Source organism: Myxine glutinosa, chromosome 2 (genome assembly GCF_964187855.1).
Source record: "Myxine glutinosa chromosome 2, kmMyxGlut1.1, whole genome shotgun sequence".
Taxonomy (NCBI): domain Eukaryota; kingdom Metazoa; phylum Chordata; class Myxini; order Myxiniformes; family Myxinidae; genus Myxine; species Myxine glutinosa.
In genome coordinates, this window is record NC_136262.1 from 113909633 (window position 1) to 113928212 (window position 18580).

An 18580-nucleotide genomic window follows, 5' to 3' on the forward strand; every position below is an offset into this window, starting at 1 on the left:
GGTTGCTGGCAGATCTTGTGCGACCTGTAGGAATATTTGGGGGACAGAGCACAGAGAGAGAGCTGGGGGTGCAAGGCCGGAGAGGAGTCGGTAGAAGACAGAAAGACCACCTACCTGCCTGTGGTGAGTGAGTGAAAGGCCCTCAGAGATAGCTTCATCGCGGGAGATTCCAATAATTCTGAAAGCTTTGGTTTCAACAGCGTGAAGCCGAGCTAGGTGTGAGGCAGGAGCACCGGCCCATAGGGGAGAACAGTATTCCATTGAGCTGCGGATGAAAGCCTTGTATGTGGTGAGGAGCTCAGGTGTGCCGAGGAAGGACTTCGCACGACGGAGGATGCCCAGTCGGCGACTGGCTTTGGAGGCCAGCTTGGAAATGTGGTTTTCCCAAGAAAGATCATGGCAGATAGTGAGACCCAAAATCTTGAGCGACAGAACTTCTTGGAGAGGATTGTTGAGAAAGTAGATGGGAGGGTTGTCCAGTCGATCTTTTCGGAGAGACATAGTAAGAGTGTGAGATTTGTCAGGATTGAAAGACATGTTCCACTTGTTTGACCAGTCTGTGATTTTGTCCAGGTCTTCAGAGAGTGAGGAGGCAGCAGACTGCCGATCTGAGGGAAGAGGAATGGAGGGGCAGAGAGTGGAGTCATCAGCAAAGAGATAGAGAGGATTTTCGAGAGAGTCAGAGAGATCATTGATGAAGACCAGAAAAAGCACGGGGCCCAGAACACTGCCTTGGGGAACTCCAGCCTGAACAGGAAGAGGAGATGAGAGAAACCCATTCAGGGCCACACGTTGACGACGACTAGAGAGGAAGTCCGCCAGCCATGCGTGGAGATTTCCATGGATACCAAAGGAGGAGAGTTTGGTGAGCAGAGCGGGGTGCCAGACCGTGTCGAAGGCACGTGATATGTCGAGGGAGACAGCTCTAATTTCCTGTTTGGCATTGAGGACCTCCATCCATTGTTGAGACAGCAGAAGCAGCATGTCCAGAGTAGAGTGACCTGGTCTGAAACCAAATTGATGATCAGAGATCAAGCCATTGGAGAAGAGGAAAGATTTCATATCCGAAGCAATGATGGATTCCATGACTTTGCTGATAATTGGGAAAAGGTTGATTGGTCTGTAGTTGCTAGGATCTGTTTTTGCACCTTTTTTGTGCAAAGCGGTGATGTTGGCTGATTTCCAAGCAGATGGCAGTTGACCTTGAGCAAAAGAGAGGGTGAAGAGAACAGAGAGAGGGTGAGATAGAGCAGCAGAGCAGGATTTTAGGACCCGTGGGCTGATGCCGTCGGGTCCAGTTGCAGAATCAGAGTCGAGGGTTGACAGAAACTTTTCCACCTTGTCAGGAGGAAAGGACACGGAGTCCAGGAGCAGCAGGGTACGACTGGGTATGGTGGGTACAGAGAGGGATGGGTTTGGGACACAAGATTTAGAGGCAAACACAGAGTTGAGGCATTCAGCTTTTTCACGTGCGGAGTCAGCTGTGTAGCCGTTTGAGGTAAGGGAGGGGATGGAGGGGGAACAAACACCAGAAACGGATTTGACCAGACGCCACCAGGATTTGGAAGAGGGAGATAGATAAGAGAGTTCGGTCTTGAGAACGGAGATATATTGTTTCCTGGCTCTCCTGAGGGTGGACACACACTTGTTTCGGGCTTTGTGAAAGGAAATGAGATTTCCTTCCGTTGGATTTGCTTTCCAGGAGACGAAGGCAAGTTGTTTCTGGGCAACAGCCTCACCACAAGATTCCGTGTACCATGGACGGGAGGAAGGGTATGACAACTGAAGACGAGATGGGATAAATCTGTGCATGAGAGAGAGAGCAATTTACTTTGGAAGAATTCCCAGGATGAGTTGATGTCAGAGGTGGTAGAGATGGGAGACCAGTCCAGATGATTGATGGCTGCTTGAAGACCGTGCCAGTTGGCCTGAGTGAAATGCCAGACTCGTCGATGCTGAGCAGGCTCCCTGAGGATGGTCAGAGAGATGTCCACTTTAACAAGGACATGATCAGATGATCCGATCGGAGCAGAAGAAGAGCAGCAGACATTTTCAGGGAAGTTAGTCATAACCAAGTCCAGAAGAGAAGATGTTCCGTTGACTGAGATCCGGGTCGGGAAATTGACAGATTGTGTCAGTCCCAGTGAGTCGCAGAAGTCCTTTGCTGAGGAGCCATGGCTGGTGAGAGAGGTACCCACACCCAGCCAACTGGCATGATGACAGTTGAAATCACCACATATGAGGAAGAGAGAGTTGGGATGAGTAGATAGAAGTTGGTCCATATCATCAGACAGCGAGATGTAGATGGAGTCATCACTGTTTGGTGGACGGTACAACACACATATGAACAAGAGGTGGGAGCGAAGTGGAAGCCGTAGCCAGAGGTATTCCTGGGGGTGAGGTGGAGAGAGTGCAGTGCAGGGCGAGTGAGGAAGAGAGTTTTTGATAAAGATAGCAACCCCGCCTCCAGGACGAGGCTCAGGTCTATCATACCGGAGGAGGGAGTAGCCCGGGAGAGATACTATGGAATCAGAGACATCATAAAGGAGGAAAGTTTCTGTTAAGCAGATCACGTCTGGTTTGACAGAAGCAACCTGTATGGAGAGATCAGTTAAGTTTGAACGAAGGCCCCGGATGTTTGAGGTCCATACCGTTAATGAAGAGGAAGGGGGAGCATCAGATACAGAACAGGGGGGAGGAGGGGTAGGGTAAGATGTGGAAGAGGTGGAAGAGGTAGGGAGAGCTGTTGAAGGTGTGTCAGAGATTTCAGAATAGCTCGGAGAAAGGGAAGCATGGGGCGGACAAAAGGTTTGATGGTGATTGGGTGAGCCACAATGAGGTGTTATTTGAGGAGGGGGAAGAGCGAGGCAGAAGGTTGGGGGAGATGGAGGTGAGAGTTTGAAGGGGGAAGAAGCGGGGAGGACGCTTTGAGGAGGGGGAGTGAGAGGGGGGAAATTGAGAAGCAATGAGGGTGGGGAGATTTGAAGGGGAGGGGTGAGGGGGGAGTTTGGGAGGGAAGGGACAAGGGGAGGGATTTGAAAGGGATGGGATATGGGGGAGATTTGGAGGGGAGGGGTGAGGCAGGAGTCTAGGAGGGGAGGGGCGAGGGGGCGTCTTGGCGGGGAGGGGTGAGGGGGTAGTTTAGGAGGGAGGGGGCAAGGGGAGAGATTTGAAAGGGATGGGTGATGGGGAAGATTTGGAGGGGAGGGGTGATGGGGAAGATTTGGAGGGGAGGGGTTATGGGGAAGATTTGGAGGGGAGGGGTGAGATTGGATTTTTGAAAGTGTACGATTTATGGGAAACGAACATTTATTGCAAAATGAGTTTCTTGTGACCTTCGAGTTAAAAATACGTTTAAGGACGCTGAGATGGATATTTTTTTTGGGATGAATTGATTTGGTGAGCAAGTCGAAAGCAGCCTTTTAAAGAAGAAGAAGAAAAAGGTGTTATAAAATATGACGGAATACATAACTTGAGGGGAAAGTGTAAACATTGAAGGTTAATGAGTGAAAACTATCTGGGGAAATGGGGGAGAAACACGTGGTCGAAGAACGAACGAACGAATAAGAATGAATAAACGAATGAGAACAGAGAAGGAAATGTTTTTTTTTTTTTTTTTTTTTTTTTTTGGAGTTGAGATTTACACAAGGAAGTAGGCTATGGGTGAAAAGACTGGGAATACAGAGAACGAAAGTTATTGGATCACAAACGACGGACCGCTGAGAAAAACAAAGCCTCAAGGTTGTACAGTGCACACTGTACAAGGCCTCAAGACACGACACGAATTAACACGATTTTCAATACAGGTATGAAAGATTTGCACCGAAAAATCTTCGTCGGGACACAATATACGTACAACACCATAAATAAATACAGTTTTAACGAAAATACAAATGGGAACAATCACTTAACTTCGATTTAAAATCGTTCACGACGCGGCAAAGGCCTTGCTCGCGACACGGCAAACAGACGATCAAGTTATGAAAGATAAACACCGAGAAACAACCAAAGTTGCACACAATAACTTCACACACCGAAAGATAAATACAGTTTCGACAAAATACAATTGTGAACAGACTTAACTTCGAAAAACGTGGAGACCGTGTGGAGCTTCGAAAATCCCTGCCGCCGTCTCCAAGATCTCGCGAGATCTCCGAGTTATTTGACAAGTTATTTGACATAATAAGGTTTTAAGCAGGTGACTCTCCTTTACTTTGGAATTGAACTCACCTACGGTGAGTTGCAGGTGCCTGCAATATAAAAATCACTCATTCAACCAGTTTGAATGGAGAAAAGGAGTCATTCTGCTGTTTTGTGTCACTGTGTGTACCACAATGAGCATGGAGAAAAGAAAGAAAACAAGAGAATTGTCTGAGGAGGTCAGACACAAGTTTGTAGCCAAGCATGGACAATCTGAAGGCTACAAGTCCATCTCCAGAGACCTTGATGCTGATGTGTCCATCATACGCAATGTTATCAGGAAGTTTAAGGCCCATGACACTGTAGCCAATCTCCCTGGATGTGGCCGCAAGAGAAAACTTGATTGAAGATTGCAGCAAAGGATTGTTCGAATGGTGGAGAAAGCACCTCGATCAACTGCCAAACAGATTCAAGCTGAACTTTAGATACAAGGTACGACAGTTTCAACTTGTACCATCCGTCGCCAACTCAATGAAATTGGGTTCTATGGTAGGAGACCCAGGAGGACCCCACTGCTGAGAGAGAGACATAAGAAAGCCCGACTGGAGTTTTGCAAAACACACCTGAACAAGCCAAAATCTTTCTGGGAGAATGTCCTGTGGACAGATGAGACCAAATTAGAGCTTTGTGTTAAAGCACATCATCCCTATGTTTACAGAAAACAAAGTGAAGCCTTCAAAGAAAAGAACGCCTTCCCTACAGTCAAACATGGAGGAGGTTCAGTGATGTTTTGAGGTTGCTGTGCTGCCTCTGGCATTGGGTGCCTTGAATGTGTGCATGACATCATGAAATCAGGAGATTACCAAGGCATTTTGGAGTGCAGTGTTCAACCCAGTGTCAGAAAGCTGGGTCTCCATCGAAGGTCATGCGTCTTGCAGCAGGACAATGATCCCAAACACACTTCAAAAAGCACCCAGGAATGGTTCAAGACAAAAATCTGGACTGTTCTGAAGTGGCCAGCAATGAGTCCAGATCTAAATCCGATTGAACACCTGTCGGGAGATCTGAAAACAGCAATTGTGAGAAGGCACTTTTCAAATCTGGGAGAACTGGAGCAGTTTGTACAAGAAGAGTGGGACAAACTACCAGTAGAGAGGTCTAGGAAGCTCATTCATGGCTAGAGGAAGCGCTTGACTGCAGTTATTTTGTCCAAAGGCGGTGATACCAAATATTAAATCTGGGGTGTCAATATGCCATATATTTTTTATTTTTTGTTTTAAAAGGATACATTAAGTTCTGAATTAAATACAAAAGTTCTGTAATATTAACAGTGAAATAAAGAATTGTAAAGACCAAATACTTTCGTCAATTTCAACTTATTTTTAGAGAAAATTGTGAGTTAGTTGAAAAAAGTGCAAGGGTGCCAATATTTGGAGGATTGGAGGATCAAAACAATATTGAAGACTTTGGAGGATTGGCCGGAGGGGAAGAATGAGGTTGATGAGAATGTGGAAGTTGTTTCCACAGGTGATGAATGAGTGGAGGTGAGTAGTGATTCTGGATGTTGGGGGTTCCACCAGAAAGGTGGATCACATGCGCCCTGAAGAAACCTGGGTGGACGGGGATACAATACGCGGAAGTAGCACAAAGAAGACAGAGAGACCACGTATGTTTGCGATGGAAAAGTGATAGATTCCAATGATCTTGAAGGCCTTGATTGCCACGGTGTCAAGCTGAGCAGGGTGAGGCAGGGGCGCCAGCTGAGAGAGGAGAGCAGTACTACATCAAGCTGCGGATGAAGGCCTTGTGGGTGGATAAGAGTTCAGGTGAGCTAAGGAAGGAAATTGCATGATGGAGAATGTCCACATGGCTGTTGAGTGCCGACACGAGTCTGTGGCTGGCTTTGGAGGCGAAGCTAGAGGTGTGGTTTGACCAAGAAAGGTTATGGCTGATATAGTGAGGCCCAAAAGTCATAGGTAATGGTTATTATTAATTTAAAACGCCTCGTACTAGAGAAGCCATTGACCCCAGGGATTTTTAAGGATTTGAAAAAATTGGTAATCATAGGCAGCCTTAGTTATGATTGGTAATGTTTGATAGTAATTGGGAATGATGAGGAATTATCAGTAAGGATTTGTAAGGCTTGAAGTAGCAACAAAACTATGTAGAAGTGAATTCGTAATAAATTATCAGTAAATACTGGATTGGGAGTCCAGATCAAACCGTGATATCCTCACCATAGAATATGTGACATTTCAATCCAAAACCTTCAAACTTTTTGGGAACCCACCGTGAAATCACCAATTCCCTGTCCAGCAAAGACAAATGACATAGACAATTGTAAAAGGGAGAGATTTAAGACAAAATTATTGAAATAATTGTATTTCATTGCAAAGCCATAAGTGTCCTTTATGTCACACATATACTTATATGAATTAGTATTTATTTAACTTTCTCCTGTACAAAGTTTGGAACAATAAACGGATCATCACTTCAAAAGTGGACGTTATAGAGTCGGAGATAACCAGATCCATAATGTGAAGAAGTTGAAATAACAAACTTCGATGAAACATTTGCATTCTAGATGTTTCCACGAATTTCTTATTTATTATTATTGCGAAATTATCACACACACCCTTATATTATATATAAAGCACGAAGACGTCGGGAGATTCCTTCCGGTGCATACAAGGCTGGGTGGTGTGAGTAGGTTCAGGGCAATATTACGGAGGTTTTTACGTACGCGATAACATTTTACAATCTAGTTCTATACATTGCGGTTAATGTCGTAAAATATTTCCGAATTGCAAATGATAATGTTATATTGAAGGCGGAAAAAGCAAACCAAAAAGAAATATATCACTGTCGTGGAAACGTTTGGCTCGAACGTCGTCTCATAGCAACGGGGGTCACGTGAGCATGTCATCGGCTTCCGGGCAGCACTTCCGATAGCACGGGGTTTCCCGATGCCGATTGCAGGGGCGGTGTTGCGATCTCCCCGTCGTTCCTTGTGTCCTCCCTGTTTCGTTCTTCCTCTTTCCTCCTTTTTGTCGCGCATTCTGTGCATCTTTTCCTCGTTTTCTTCCTTTCTCTGTTTATCCGCTCCGAGCTCGAACTCTCCCTCACGATTTCCCTTCGGGTACCACACCCACTCTGCGTCTTTCCGCGCCGCATCGACGCCTCATCGAGAGAGCGACTGGGTGCATGGGCTGCGAAGGTAATGGAGGCTCGGGAGCCCTGGCTTCTGGAGGTTTGGTGCTTGATGATTTACGTGGCCTGGAGCTGGTTGACTGTTGTGGGGCCCGTGGTTGGTTGGTTGGTTGGTTGGTTGGTTGGTTCGTTGGTTGGTTCGTTGGTTGATTGTTGTTGCGCCCGTGGCTGTTCGAGTGATTGATGTGGGCCTCTTGGCCCGTTGGCTGATTGTTGTGGGTTTCGTGGCCGGATTTATTATTTATTGTTGTGAGATCCGTTGGCTAATTGGTGTGGGTTTCATGGCTGATTGTTGTGGGGCCCGTGGCCCAATGGCTGATTATTTTGGGTTTCATGGCTGATTGGTATGGGGCCCGTGGCCCAATGGCTGATTATTGTGGGTTTCATGGCTGATTGGTGTGGGGCCCGTGGCCCAATGGCTGATTATTGTGGGTTTCATGGCTGATTGGTGTGGGGCCCGTGGCCCAATGGCTGATTATTGTGGGTTTCATGCCTGATTGGTGTGGGGCCCGTGGCCCAATGGCTGATTATTGTGGGTTTCATGGCTGATTTCGTGGCCGGATTGGGTTTCGTGGCCGGATTGATTATTTATTGTTGTGAGATCCGTTGGCTGATTGTTGTGGGGCCCGTGGCCCAATGGCTGATTATTGTGGGTTTCATGGCTGATTGTTGTGGGGCCCGTGGCCCAATGGCTGATTATTGTGGGTTTCATGGCTGATTGGTGTGGGGCCCATGGCCCAATGGCTGATTGTTTTGGGTTTCGTGGCCGGATTGCTTATTTATTGTTGTGGGGCCCGTGGCCCAATGGCTGATTATTGTGGGTTTCATGGCTGATTGGTGTGGGGCCTGTGGCCCAATGGCTGATTATTGTGGGTTTCATGGCTGATTGGTGTGGGGCCCGTGGCCCAATGGCTGATTATTGTGGGTTTCATGGCTGATTGGTGTGGGGCCTGTGTCCCAATGGCTGATTATTGTGGGTTTCATGGCTGATTGGTGTGGGGCCCGTGGCCCAATGGCTGATTATTGTGGGGTTCATGGCTGATTGGTGTGGGGCCCGTGGCCCAATGGCTGATTATTGTTGGTTTCATGGCTGATTGGTGTGGGGCCTATGGCCAAATGGCTGATTATTGTGGGTTTCATGGCTGATTATTGTGGGTTTCATGGCTGATTGGTGTGGGGCCTGTGGCCCAATGGCCGATTATTGTGGGTTTCATGGCTGATTGGTGTGGGGCCCGTGGCCCAATGGCTGATTATTGTGGGTTTCATGGCTGATTGGTGTGGGGCCCGTGGCCCAATGGCTGATTATTGTGGGTTTCATGGCCGATTGGTGTGGGGCCTGTGGCCCAATGGCTGATTATTGTGGGTTTCATGGCTGATTGTTGTGGGGCCCGTGGCCCAATGGCTGATTATTGTAGGTTTCATGACTGGTGTGGGGCCCGTGGCTCAATGGCTGATTATTGTGGGTTTTATGGCTGATTGGTGTGGGGCCCGTGGCCCAATGGCTGATTATTGTGGGTTTCATGGCTGATTGTTGTGGGGCCCGTGGCCCAATGGCTGATTATTGTGGGTTTCATGGCTGATTGGTGTGGGGCCCGTGGCCCAATGGCTGATTATTGTGGGTTTCATGGCTGATTGGTGTGGGGCCTGTGGCCCAATGGCTGATTATTGTGGGTTTCATGGCTGATTATTGTGGGTTTCATGGCTGATTGGTGTGAGGCCCGTGGCCCAATGGCTGATTATTGTGGGTTTCATGGCTGATTGGTGTGGGGCCTGTGGCCCAAATGGCTGATTATTGTGGGTTTCGTGGCCTGATTGATTATTTATTGTTGTGAGATCCGTTGGCTGATTGTTGTGGGTTTCATGGCTGATTGTTGTGGGGCCCGGGGCCCAAAAGCTGAATATTGTGGGTTTCATGGCTTATTGGTGTGGGGCCCGTGGCCCAATGGCTGATTATTGTGGGTTTCATGGCTGATTGTTGTGGGGCCCGTGGCCCAATGGCTGATTATTGTGGGTTTCATGGCTGATTGGTGTGGGGCCCGTGGCCCAATGGCTGATTATTGTGGGTTTCATGGCTGATTGGTGTGGGGCCTGTTGCCCAAATGGCTGATTATTGTTGTGGCCCATTGTCTGATTGTTGTGGGTTTCATCGCTGATTGTTGTGGGAACTGTGGCCCAATGGCTGATTATTGTGGGTCCCTCTGGCTTTTATTGTTGTGGCCCGTTGTCCGATTGTTGTGGGTTTCATCGCTGATTGTTGTGGGGCCTGTGGCCCAATGGCTGATTATTGTGGGTCCCTCTGGCTTTTGTTGTGGCCCATTGTCTGATTGTTGTGGGTTTCGTGGCCGGATGCATTATTGTTGTGGGATCTGTTGGCTAATTGTTGTGTGTTTCATGGCTGATTGGTGTGGGGCCTGTGGCCCAAATGGCTTGTATTATTGTGGGTCCTTTTGGCTTATATTGTTGTGGGGCCCTTTGGCTTGTATTGTTGTGGGGCCCTTTGGCTCATATTGTTGTGGGTCCCTTTGGCTTATATTGTTGTGGGGCCCTTTGGCTTATATTGTTGTGGGGCCCTTTGGCTTATATTGTTGTGGGGCCCTTTGGCTTATATTGTTGTGGGGCCCTTTGGCTTATATTGTTGTGGGGCCCTTTGGCTTATATTGTTGTGGGGCCCTTTGGCTTATATTGTTGTGGGGCCCTTTGGCTTATATTGTTGTGGGGCCCTTTGGCTTTTATTGTTGTGGGGCCCTTTGGCTTTTATTGTTGTGGGGCCCTTTGGCTTTTATTGTTGTGGGGCCCTTTGGCTTTTATTGTTGTGGGGCCCTTTGGCTTTTATTGTTGTGGGGCCCTTTGGCTCATATTGTTGTGGGGCCCTTTGGCTCATATTGTTGTGGGGCCCTTTGGCTCATATTGTTGTGGGGCCCTTTGGCTCATATTATTGGGGGGCCCTTTGGCTCATATTGTTGTGGGGCCCTTTGGCTTATATTGTTGTGGGGCCCTTTGGCTTATATTGTTGTGGGGCCCTTTGGCTTATATTGTTGTGGGGCCCGTTGGCTTATATTGTTGTGGGGCCATTTGGCTTATATTGTTGTGGGGCCCTTTGGCTTATATTGTTGTGGGGCCCTTTGGCTTATATTGTTGTGGGGCCCTTTGGCTTATATTGTTGTGGGGCCCTTTGGCTTATATTGTTGTGGGGCACTTTGGCTTATATTGTTGTGGGGCACTTTGGCTTATATTGTTGTGGGGCCCTTTGGCTTATATTGTTGTGGGGCCCTTTGGCTTATATTGTTGTGGGGCCCTTTGGCTTATATTGTTGTGGGGCCCTTTGGCTTATATTGTTGTGGGGCCCTTTGGCTTATATTGTTGTGGGGCCCTTTGGCTTATATTGTTGTGGGGCCCTTTGGCTTATATTGTTGTGGGGCCCTTTGGCTTATATTGTTGTGGGGCCCTTTGGCTTATATTGATGTGGGGCCCTTTGGCTTATATTGTTGTGGGGCCCTTTGGCTTATATTGTTGTGGGGCCCTTTGGCTTATATTGTTGTGGGGCCCTTTGGCTTATATGGTTGTGGGGCCCTTTGGCTTATATTGTTGTGGGGCCCTTTGGCTTATATTGTTGTGGGGCCCTTTGGCTTATATTGTTGTGGGGCCCTTTGGCTTATATTGCTGTGGGGCCCTTTGGCTTATATTGCTGTGGGGTCCTTTGGCTTATATTGTTGTGGGGCCCTTTGGCTTATATTGTTGTGGGGCCCTTTGGCTTATATTGTTGTGGGGCCCTTTGGCTTATATTGTTGTGGGGCCCTTTGGCTTATATTGTTGTGGGGCCCTTTGGCTTATATTGTTGTGGGGCCCTTTGGCTTATATTGTTGTGGGGCCCTTTGGCTTATATTGTTGTGGGGCCCTTTGGCTTATATTGTTGTGGGGCCCTTTGGCTTATATTGTTGTGGGGCCCTTTGGCTTATATTGTTGTGGGGCCCTTTGGCTTATATTGTTGTGGGGCCCTTTGGCTTATTTTGGTGTGGGGCCCTTTGGCTTATATTGTTGTGGGGCCCTTTGGTTTATATTGTTGTGGGGCCCTTTGGCTTATATTGTTGTGGGGCCCTTTGGCTTATATTGTTGTGGGGCCCTTTGGCTTATATTGTTGTGGGGCCCTTTGGCTTATATTGTTGTGGGGCCCTTTGGCTTATATTGTTGTGGGGCCCTTTGGCTTATATTGTTGTGGGGCCCTTTGGCTTATATTGTTGTGGGGCCCTTTGGCTTATATTGTTGTGGGGCCCTTTGGCTTATATTGTTGTGGGGCCCTTTGGCTTATATTGTTGTGGGGCCCTTTGGCTTATATTGTTGTGGGGCCCTTTGGCTTATATTGTTGTGGGGCCCTTTGGCTTATATTGTTGTGGGGCCCTTTGGCTTATATTGTTGTGGGGCCCTTTGGCTTATATTGTTGTGGGGCCCTTTGGCTTATATTGTTGTGGGGCCCTTTGGCTTATATTGTTGTGGGGCCCTTTGGCTTATATTGTTGTGGGGCCCTTTGGCTTATATTGTTGTGGGGCCCTTTGGCTTATATTGTTGTGGGGCCCTTTGGCTTATATTGTTGTGGGGCCCTTTGGCTTATATTGTTGTGGGGCCCTTTGGCTTATATTGTTGTGGGGCCCTTTGGCTTATATTGTTGTGGGGCCCTTTGGCTTATATTGTTGTGGGGCCCTTTGGCTTATATTGTTGTGGGGCCCTTTGGCTTATATTGTTGTGGGGCCCTTTGGCTTATATTGTTGTGGGGCCCTTTGGCTTATATTGTTGTGGGGCCCTTTGGCTTATATTGTTGTGGGGCCCTTTGGCTTATGTTGTTGTGGGGCCCTTTGGCTTATGTTGTTGTGGGGCCCTTTGGCTTATGTTGTTGTGGGGCCCTTTGGCTTATGTTGTTGTGGGGCCCTTTGGCTTATGTTGTTGTGGGGCCCTTTGGCTTATGTTGTTGTGGGGCCCTTTGGCTTATGTTGTTGTGGGGCCCTTTGGCTCATATTGTTGTGGGGCCCTTTGCCTCATATTGTTGTGGGGCCCGTTGGCTCATATTGTTGTGGGGCCCGTTGGCTCATATTGTTGTGGGGCCCGTTGGCTCATATTGTTGTGGGGCCCGTTGGCTCATATTGTTGTGGGGCCCGTTGGCTGATATTGTTGTGGGGCCCGTTGGCTCATATTGTTGTGGGGCCCGTTGGCTGATATTGTTGTGGGGCCCTTTGGCTTATATTGTTGTGGGGCCCTTTGGCTTGTATTGTTGTGGGGCCCTTTGGCTTGTATTGTTGTGGGGCCCGTTGGCTTGTATTGTTGTGGGTCCCTTTGGCTTTTATTGTTGTGGGGCCCTTTGATTTGTATTGTTGTGGTGCCCATTGGCTGATTGTTATGGGTCCCAACAGCTGATTTTTTTTGTGGGGTACATGGCCTCCTGGCTGATTGTTGTGGTGCTCCTTGGCTGATTGCTTGATTGTTGTGAGTCCGAGTGGTAACATGTAATGGATAGTTCTAATAAACTCGCCCCCCCCCCACCCCCCCACCCTCTTGATCTCAGGTGGGCAGTGAGAGAGGGGAAGGTGAGGGGAGGGTAAAAAAGGTGAGCTCTTCCACCCCTTTGCACCACATTATCCTTTACGAGATTTGGTATTGTGCTCGCTCACGGTCTTCCCATCTGACGGTCCATTACTTGTACTTCTTGTACCCAGTTGATTGACCAATTCCCACCCAGCTCCTCGGTTCTTGACTTTTTCATCCTCCCTGCCAAACACCTCCTCCATTGATCGGTATTCATATTCATTCCTAGCATTCAGATAAAAGTTTTAATATTGTGTTGTACATACAATCTAGGTTTATGGAAAAGTTGCGGTGACCGAATACAAGGCAACGCCCTGCCAGTGGGGTAGTGGGAGAACATGTGGACATGATAACCTAACACGAGGATGAAATAGAGGAGGGAAATAAAGTTAAAAACCTGCAATAAAATAGGTCGTTGTATCGGGTTTGTAGCGGTATCAAAGATAACTGATTGGGATGGAGGATGACCTACCAACTTGAATCCCTGGTGGAGGAAAAAGTGGAATTGTACGGGCTGAGGTGGATGGGATTTTCTTCCTTGTGTTTGAGCTGTTTAATTTGTCATTCAGGAGCTGTAACTTGGGGAGGTTATCTTTGCACCGCGCAAGTTGGCGGTCGTCTCGTGAAGCGTAATAAGGTATTTTCCGTCGTCGGTGTTTGAGAGGTCTGTCTGCGTGCGTTCGCAGGAAGGATGGGGGAGCTGGCACAATTGAGACAAGAAGCTGAACAGTTGAAGAGACAGATTCAGGTGAAAACTCGTCCTTGACCCTCGGGATAGAGACTTTCGGACATGTCGACTGCTGGGCCATTCACCTTTGCAGGATGGATTTGGAGTTATTTATTTCAAAGATTCTCACACGCATCTAAAACAAACTGCGGAACTGCACGGAGATTACCTCAGCACTGAGGGTATTTACATGTGCAGAGATGGCTTAAAAAAAAAAAAATTTTTTTTTAATTAAATAAAATATATATATATATATATATATATAAATAATTATATATATATATGTATGTATGTATATAAATAATTATATGTATGTATGTATGTATCTATCTATAATTCCAGTAATCTCTGTGTGTGTGTGTGTCTGTCTGTGTGTTTGTCTGTGACCGCTGTTTCTCGACAACCACGGGTCCGATATACTTGAAACTTGCCAGGTATATTGCTGGGGACCCGAGGATGTGCCTTTTCAAGGTTTCATATTAATCGGACAATTACTTACCGAGATATGTCCAAAAAACGCTTCAACCAATCAGAGAGCAGCGAGCTATCACGTGTGCCGAACGTGGCGATCAGACTCTACCTCGGACGGCACATTTGAGAGCGTATTCATTTATTTCACGTTTGCAAACTATGTTGGCGTTAAACTATGTTTTAATAAAGTTTTAAAACTAATAAAAACGAATTTGCGATTCATTCGCTTTCCTGCGCATTTGTGCACGCGATGGCGATTGCTTTACCAAACTCCGGAAGCCGTTCGCTTTGGACCAAACCATTGCATGTAAATAGAGGGGGGGGTTCTGTGGTCGTTGCGAATGGACCAAACCATTCATGTAAATAGAGGGGGGGGATTGTCACTGTACTCGCAAGCCGTTCGCCGTTCGCTTTGGCGTTGCGAATGAACCAAACCATTTCATGTAAATAGAGGGGGGGGATATAATTTTAGATAGATATATAGTACGGGCATATATATAGTACGGGCATGCCCTAGTATAAATAATTATATGTATGTATGTATATAAATAATTATATATATACGTATGTATGTATATAAATAATTATATATATGTATATATGTCTGTATGTATGTATGTATATAAATAATTATTTATGTATATGTATGTATATAAATAATTATATATATGTATGTATGTATATAAATAATTATATATATGTATGTATGTATATAAATAATTATATATATATGTATGTATGTATATAAATAATTATATATATATGTATGTATGTATATAAATAATTATATATATATGTATGTATGTATGTATATAAATAATTATATATATGTATGTATGTATTTTGATCCAAACGTTGCTTGGTTTGGAGTTTCACCACCATCGCTCCTTGATAATGGGTCTGTGCGTAGTCTGGTAAATTATGGAGATCGATATGACCACTTGATGCTAATGCATCCATCCTCAGTTTTATCTCCACGTAGATGGCCTCAAGGGGCACCCAGTTGCTGCCTTCAGGATCTATTAAGACCCTGACGTATGTATGCCGAGTCCTTTGCAAAAGGAAATCTTCTGAAGGATGTGGAATGGTGGCGACACTCGGTTTGAATGGCAGACGGGCACGGCAGGAGGGACTATCTGAAGATTTTAAATCGAGCGCTCCGAGCAAACTGGCTCGTGGGTTACCGCATGTCTGGTCAAGTCGATTATGAGGAAGAGTTAACACGGCCAGGTTATTTCCATGTTGGTTACCGATGCGACCGTCTGGGCTCGAGATGAACAGTGTTTACCGTTTTTGCGTTGGAATGTGTTTGGCCGGAAGACTTTGATACACTGTTGGTCATGATGGTGTAATGGTTACAAGAACTCGCAACAAAATAGGAAACGTTCCTTTTACAAACGCTCTCTGTCCTTTCTCCATCCCTCGTCACCGTAGGATGCCAGGAAAGCCTGTGGAGATGCTACACTCGCTCAGGTGAGTGGCACGGGAGGGTCTGCTCTCAAACCTTGCTCTTCGGAGGCGGGGACCCATGGCCCTGTGCAGGAATTGTGGGCATACAGTCGGTGTGCAGGAAGTATAACAGTTGGTGGAAAGGGAGAATAGCGTTTGGGCGGCTGGGTGTGTTCTTTGTTAACGAGGGAATTGGGTCGTTAGGTAGCTAATGAGATGATAAGCTGGAATCTGCACCCCCTGCTCGCTCCCCCTGCCTCGGTGCCATCTGCTGCTGCTCTGGCTCCCGTTGCTTCGGTTTTATCCTGAGCTCTTGGCATTAAGGGGGTTTGGAAGGATGAGTCATGGTCTGCACAATATGCTGCACCATGCCACGAAGCTGGCTATCCTGCGTTTGTAAGGAAGGAGTTCTGTTTAAATCGTAACCCACAATGATTGATCTTCTTAAAGCGTTTTGGTCATGTCTGCTATTTGCTTACTTTTGATTTCGCGTACATGTGAGAGTGCCGCGTGTGTGAGCTGTACCGGCGCACTCGTGCGTGCACTCTACCGCACTCTTGCATGCACGCTCTGCTACATTCTGGAGTGCACACACTGCTGGTGTGTGTGTGTGTGTGTGTGTGTGTGTGTGTGTGTGTGTGTGTGTGTGTGTGTGTGTGTGTGTGTGTGTGTGTGTGTGTGTGTTTGTGTGTTTGTGTGTGTACGCGCACCCTACCAGCGCACTTGTGTGTGCACTATACTGCACTCTCGCATGTGTGCACTGTACCTGTGCGTACTCTACAATGCTGACCCGGTGCACACGCATGCACTCTGCTGCCACATACATGTCTGTGCCCCACTGCCGCACTCTCCCGGTACGCTCATGTGCGTGCTCTGCAGAACTCTCGTGTTTGAGTTGTACCGGCATTCTTGCGTGTGGTCTATAGGGGTGCACTCAAAATGTACCAACACAAATGGTCCTTTTGTTATCAGGGCACATTATACAAGTATTGCCATGTCATGTACAACTTTGTGTGAGAGAGCCATAAGTTGAAGGTCTGTGCTCACCTATGATCTCTAAACTCAAATGGATCTCCATCTCTGGAAAAGCTTCTTTTTTTTTGCACAGTTATTGGGATGTGAATAAGACTGTAATCTCCGTTCCCTAATGAATGTGAGTTCGTAAGACTTGGTAACCACAGTGGTTCAATCATCGGAGTTGCAGTAGTAGTGGTAAAGTCTGAGTTGTGAGTATTAACCACAGTTATCTTTTGGTCATTGGAGGTATGGAGTGAGTGGGGTTATCGAGTGATGAGGTGTATCGGAGGGGGGGTTGGGTTAGGGGTGTTAACCATAACTAATCGTTCTACACCTCCACCTGTAATATTGTAAAAGGAAATGCTTACAGAAATCACCATTAGTGCTTTGCTTCTGGCTTTTTCTTTCAACTCCCCCCCCACCCCCCCCCCCCCCACCCACCTATCACACAACTCCCATGCCTCCAATCACACTACCTGGATTTATTTATTCCCCCCCTTTTTTTATAAACCCCTCGCTTGATCGTCCTCACCCATTTGTGTGAGTGTCATTAAATCTGCTCATTTTTCCCTGCTAAATAATAAATCAATTTCCAGCATCTTGTCTGTTTGGATTTGACCACAGGTTGTCCAAAATCCCTATCGACACGCTTCCTGTTTAGCGATTTACCCCTCACATGCGTGGCGTTTATATAGATTTTTGAAATAGACTTTTGAATATTCCATCTTGTCCCTTTTTTTTTTCTTTTTCTTTTTTGTATACAAGATCGAGGCTCGTGAAAGAGCGAACATTAATCACACAAAGACAAACAGACACATAAAACAAATAACATCGGGAGCGGTAGACAAGATGGGGAGAGAGGGGGAAGGACACAAACAACATTTGAGAGCAGGGACCGAGAGACCGAGAGACATGGAGACATCGAGAGAACTGTGGGAGGGAGAGGGCTTTGGGGGGAGGCATGGGAAGGGGGGGGGGGGGGGTTCCGATTTAGTCGGAATTCATGCGGGCATGCCATGTGAGCACAAGTGCTTCATCTTCGAGCCAGGCCACCGATGCCTTATGGTGAGGCATGCATACCAGATGGTCAAGTAGAACAGAAAACTTGTCTTGCTGGTGAAAAATTCTGTGGGGAGGAGGAAATTCCTCCTTCGGAACTGCCCCGCTGAGTGCAGTGAGAAAGATGGCGCCATTGTTGACATCACTGGTATCCAGAATGCCCAGGGAAGTGAAGGCATTTGTTCACTGTTATCTCCCCATAATGTGGGTTTCGAAAGATGGAACAGTCTTCCCAGGTCTTAAAGTATCCACCTTCATGTGTGTGTGTATCTATACAAGTGCGTGCGTTGTCTCATTTGCTGGCCACACCTTTTGACACCCACGGGGCTCAAGCTTTCCATGAAGACTGTCCACTCCCCCAGGATAGCTTCTGCCCAAACCTCCACCCCCATGACCCCTGCTGTGTGTTTCTTATGATTTACAAGTCACATCCTTTGGTACATGATGTTCAAACTTGGCATCAGGGGTGTTCACTCTCCCCAGGATGGTTTTGCACTGTGACCTTCTTTTCCAACAACCTCCAACCCCACTATCGGGGTGGAGGTTGTACCCTCCAACGCAAGTCGGGTGCCAAATCCTCCCCATTCTGCCCTGCTGCCCGGATTCGTTAGGGCAGCGCGGTCACGGTCAGAGTTCCAATTGTTCCCAATGGACCAGCCCTTTCCCTATTGTCTGTCTCTTCTCTCTCTCCCCCCCCCCCCCCCCCCTCTCTCTCTCTCTCTTTCTCTAATTTATCTGTCATGATCCTGACTTCGTAAAGGTGTGGGTACACCATCCTGGATGTGGAGGATTTCTGGGTCGCTCCTGGGAGATCGATCGGCTGGCTCCGTGGCGCGGACTTGTTCAAGAGAACGGTCTGGGGCTATAAAACAACACCAACCCTCAACCCCTTCTCTCCCTCTCACCTTCCCTACGCAAGCCTTACCATAACTGCCC

At 47.2% G+C, this 18580-nt stretch overlaps 1 protein-coding gene across 2 annotated transcripts in view; it reads left to right on the forward strand.

Moving 5' to 3' along the window:
* The first annotated feature begins 7101 nt into the window (after positions 1-7101).
* Positions 7102-18580, forward strand: part of LOC137415160 (guanine nucleotide-binding protein G(I)/G(S)/G(T) subunit beta-1) — a 49237-nt gene continuing 37758 nt past the window's right edge. Inside the window, exons 1-4 of one of the 2 annotated variants that reach the window (XM_078771455.1) lie at positions 7102-7357; positions 12902-12943; positions 13608-13669; positions 15554-15592. In XM_078771455.1, the coding sequence (XP_078627581.1) occupies positions 13613-13669; positions 15554-15592 (96 nt within the window). In that variant the 5' untranslated portion in view covers positions 7102-7357; positions 12902-12943; positions 13608-13612. Of the gene's footprint in view, positions 7358-12901; positions 12944-13111; positions 13131-13607; positions 13670-15553; positions 15593-18580 lie in introns of those variants that run through there. The other variant, XM_078771456.1, reaches the window with a different exon arrangement.